This window comes from Notothenia coriiceps, unplaced genomic scaffold, assembly GCF_000735185.1.
Source record: "Notothenia coriiceps isolate Sejong01 unplaced genomic scaffold, NC01 NC01_scaffold00037294, whole genome shotgun sequence".
Lineage (NCBI taxonomy): Eukaryota > Metazoa > Chordata > Actinopteri > Perciformes > Nototheniidae > Notothenia > Notothenia coriiceps.
In genome coordinates this window covers 1-3056 of record NW_011369995.1, presented here as the reverse complement: position 1 = coordinate 3056, position 3056 = coordinate 1, and the positions used below count along the sequence as shown (strand labels likewise).

At 44.4% G+C, this 3056-nt stretch overlaps 1 protein-coding gene across 1 annotated transcript; it reads left to right on the top strand.

The window, feature by feature from the left end:
- Window positions 1-653: 653 nt before the first annotated feature.
- On the top strand, window positions 654-1076 carry LOC104967437 (dual specificity protein phosphatase 14-like; the record flags this gene model as incomplete). The annotated part of the gene is made up of 1 exon (XM_010796882.1): window positions 654-1076. A coding segment is annotated over one exon (268 nt), but the record flags the coding sequence as incomplete, so codon positions are not given.
- Window positions 1077-3056: the final 1980 nt, after the last annotated feature.

Genomic DNA, 3056 nt, shown 5'->3' with positions numbered 1-3056 from the left:
GGACCTCACCTCCTCTAGGGGGGTCCTCACCTCCTCTAGGTCCTCACCTCCCCTAAGGGGGTCCGGGGGGCATGCAAGATCTTTTTTAAATATTGAAGTTGAAAGCATCAATCTGGTGCACTTTGAGAGCAACATGAAGAGATCTGGATACATCTCTCAACACCCAGATGAAACACAACTGTAAGCAGATGTTCTTTTTCTTTATGGATATTTTACAAATCACTCCCCTTTCAAACTGTATTCTTGTTTTACTGCCATATAGTATTTCATAACTGTTTTTCCTTTATTCTCTTATTTTTTTAATAACTATAATGATCACATGAAGGTGTGCTGCGGAAATAATCTTTTGAATAATTTGTGACCAAACCGTTTGAGACCCACTGAGATAACTTAGACTAAAGTTAACTATCTAAACACTCAGAGAGTCCTTTAGCTCACCTGAGCCCCTCAGTCTGAGAGGAGAGCTCTCCTCCAGCTTGTTGTGGAACAAACAGCTCCGTATGTCCGTTAGTGCAGCTAGCTAACCAGATGCTAACAACACGGTCCCTGCTGCTGGCACCTCTCTCTCTCTCTCTCTCTCTCTCTCTCTCTCTCTCTCTCTCTCTCTCTCTCTCTCCAGAAAGTGCATTCTGTATGATAGGAGACCTCTAAAGTTCTGGCTCTGGTCTGTGCAGGTTTGAGGGTCTGAGCCTTAGACGGGCTCACGAGGCGGTTCTGGAGCAGCGTCCGTTCATCCGACCCAACGCCGGGTTCTGGAGGCAGCTGATGGAGTACGAGAGGTCTCTGTTCGGCAGGAACACCATGAGGATGGTGAGCACGCCGGGGGGGGTCCTGCCCGAAGCCCTGAGGCTGCCCGAAGACCTGCCCGAAGCCCTGAGGCTGCCCGAGGACCCCGAGCCGGCCTACTGCCTCAACATCTGAGGGTCCTCAACATCTGAGACCCTCAACCTCATGGGGTCCTCTGAAGCAGCCTTGAGGGTCCTCTGATCTCCCAGGAACTGATTCAGGACCAGTTGTAATGACAGTGTTCGGCCACACGGCGGCGTGAATAAAGGACTGTTGATGCTTCTCTTTAATTACATGCTTTCAAATATTTTACTTCTAAAACTTTAAGTACATTTTCCTTATCATACATCTTTAGGACCCTTCTCCATGCAGTACTTCTACCTGAAATAGAGTATTTCTACAGGGTGGTTTTAGTACTTGAGTGATTGAGAGTGTGTGTGTGTGTGTGTGTGTGAGAGAGAGTGTGTGTGTGAGTGTGTGAGAGAGTGTGTGTGAGGGTGTGAGAGTGTGTGTGAGAGTGTGAGTGTGTGTGTGAGTGTGTGTGTGGGTGTGTGTGTGAGTGTGAGAGTGTGTGAGTGTGTGTGAGAGTGTGTGTGTGTGTTAGCTTCCCCATAGCAAGTGGTGGTGCTCTGCATGAATGAGGTCTGCATGGCTCGTGGAGTGCAAAGTGCTTTGAGGGGTAAAGACCTGATAGAGACATTTACACAGTCTTGTATCCATTTTTAGTTTTACAGATTTTTTTCTGAGAATGTTTGGGACATTTTCCAGCAATTTTTCACAAACGTTCTGGGTATTTTTCTACGTATTTTTCTGACAGTCTTACATCTTTTTGGACATTTCTACAGATATCGTTTGGTCCTTTTTTAGGATCTTAACGTATTGCTCCAGCATCAGAGCTTCACAGAGTTAGATAAGAGCTAAGCTAACAGCTAACAGCTAACAGCTGACTGAGGTCTGAAGACAGAGGTCTTTGGGGTCTTTGGATCTATATTCAGGTAAATATGAGGTAAAGACAAATCTGATCTGATTCTCGGCGCCTTTTAGCCTCACAAACACAACACGATCACTTCCGCTGGTGACACAAATCACTTCCGGTCCCTAGTTTCCATCTCCTTCAAAATAAGAGCTCGGTGCTGATATAATATTTGCATCGCTATTGTGAGCATTGGGGTGAGAGTTCATGTGTTGTGAGCATGCGCAGTCTGTCCTGAAGTTGTGAAAAGAGTGTGGTTGCTTTTGTTTTCAAAACACTAAATGGACTGGCTCCGGTGTCAGTACCATGTGTTCGCCCTACCATATGTGTTCGGGGTCCTTCGCTTACCAATGACGTCACGCATCGTGATTGGCTGTACGGTAATCGCACGCTGATTGGTGTAACTAGGGGCGCTGACTAGGGTATACCAGGGGATAACGGGTCACAACCGTAAGCGGCCTCTTATCATACAGGAAACGACAGCGAAGCATCTGGGGTGTTTTCTGGCATTTATTCTGATAATGAACACAACATTCTCTTTACATCCGCGTTGCATGTCACATCTCCACTTAACTACTCACGTCACTGTCACTAGTATTTATTTATACATACTAGGGCTGTACCCGAATATCCGAATATTCGTTCGTTGGAGTACTATTCGGGTTTCAATTTCGTTAATCGGATATTCCTTTTGTTTGTTTTTTCCCTGTTTTTTTTTCAAATTGAATTTATTGAAAACTCCAACATCAACGTAAGAGCTTGTGCCTCTTCGGGGGGTGCTAACACTTAACCATAAACGTTATCGTTTACTTTCTCCGTCTTTATATGTAGATATCCTGGCTCCAAAATGGTGGAATGAGCTCCCCATTGAAATCAGGACAGCAGATAGCTTACACATCTTCTTCAGACTGAAAACTCATCTCTTTGGACTCCACTTCGAGCGATAGAATTACTAACGAAGCACTTAAAGGACTGGCTTATCTAGAGCCAGTTGAGTAGCACTTGAAATGTTTTAGCTCTATGAAACCTGATGTACTTATATGATTGTGTTTTCTTCAAGTTTGTATTTTGTTGGTCGAACGCACTTATTGTAAGTCGCTTTAGATAAAAGCGTCAGCTAAATGTAATGTAATGAATGCTTTTCTCCGTTAATCTCCGTCACGTTGTTTCCAAAGCAACGTCCTGTCAACTGCGATAACTCTCCTTCAAAATAAAAGCATGTCCATAAATAGGAAGCCAAGCCAAATTACACTTAAGACATATACAACTGCAACGAAAGTAACAAACACAATGCGAT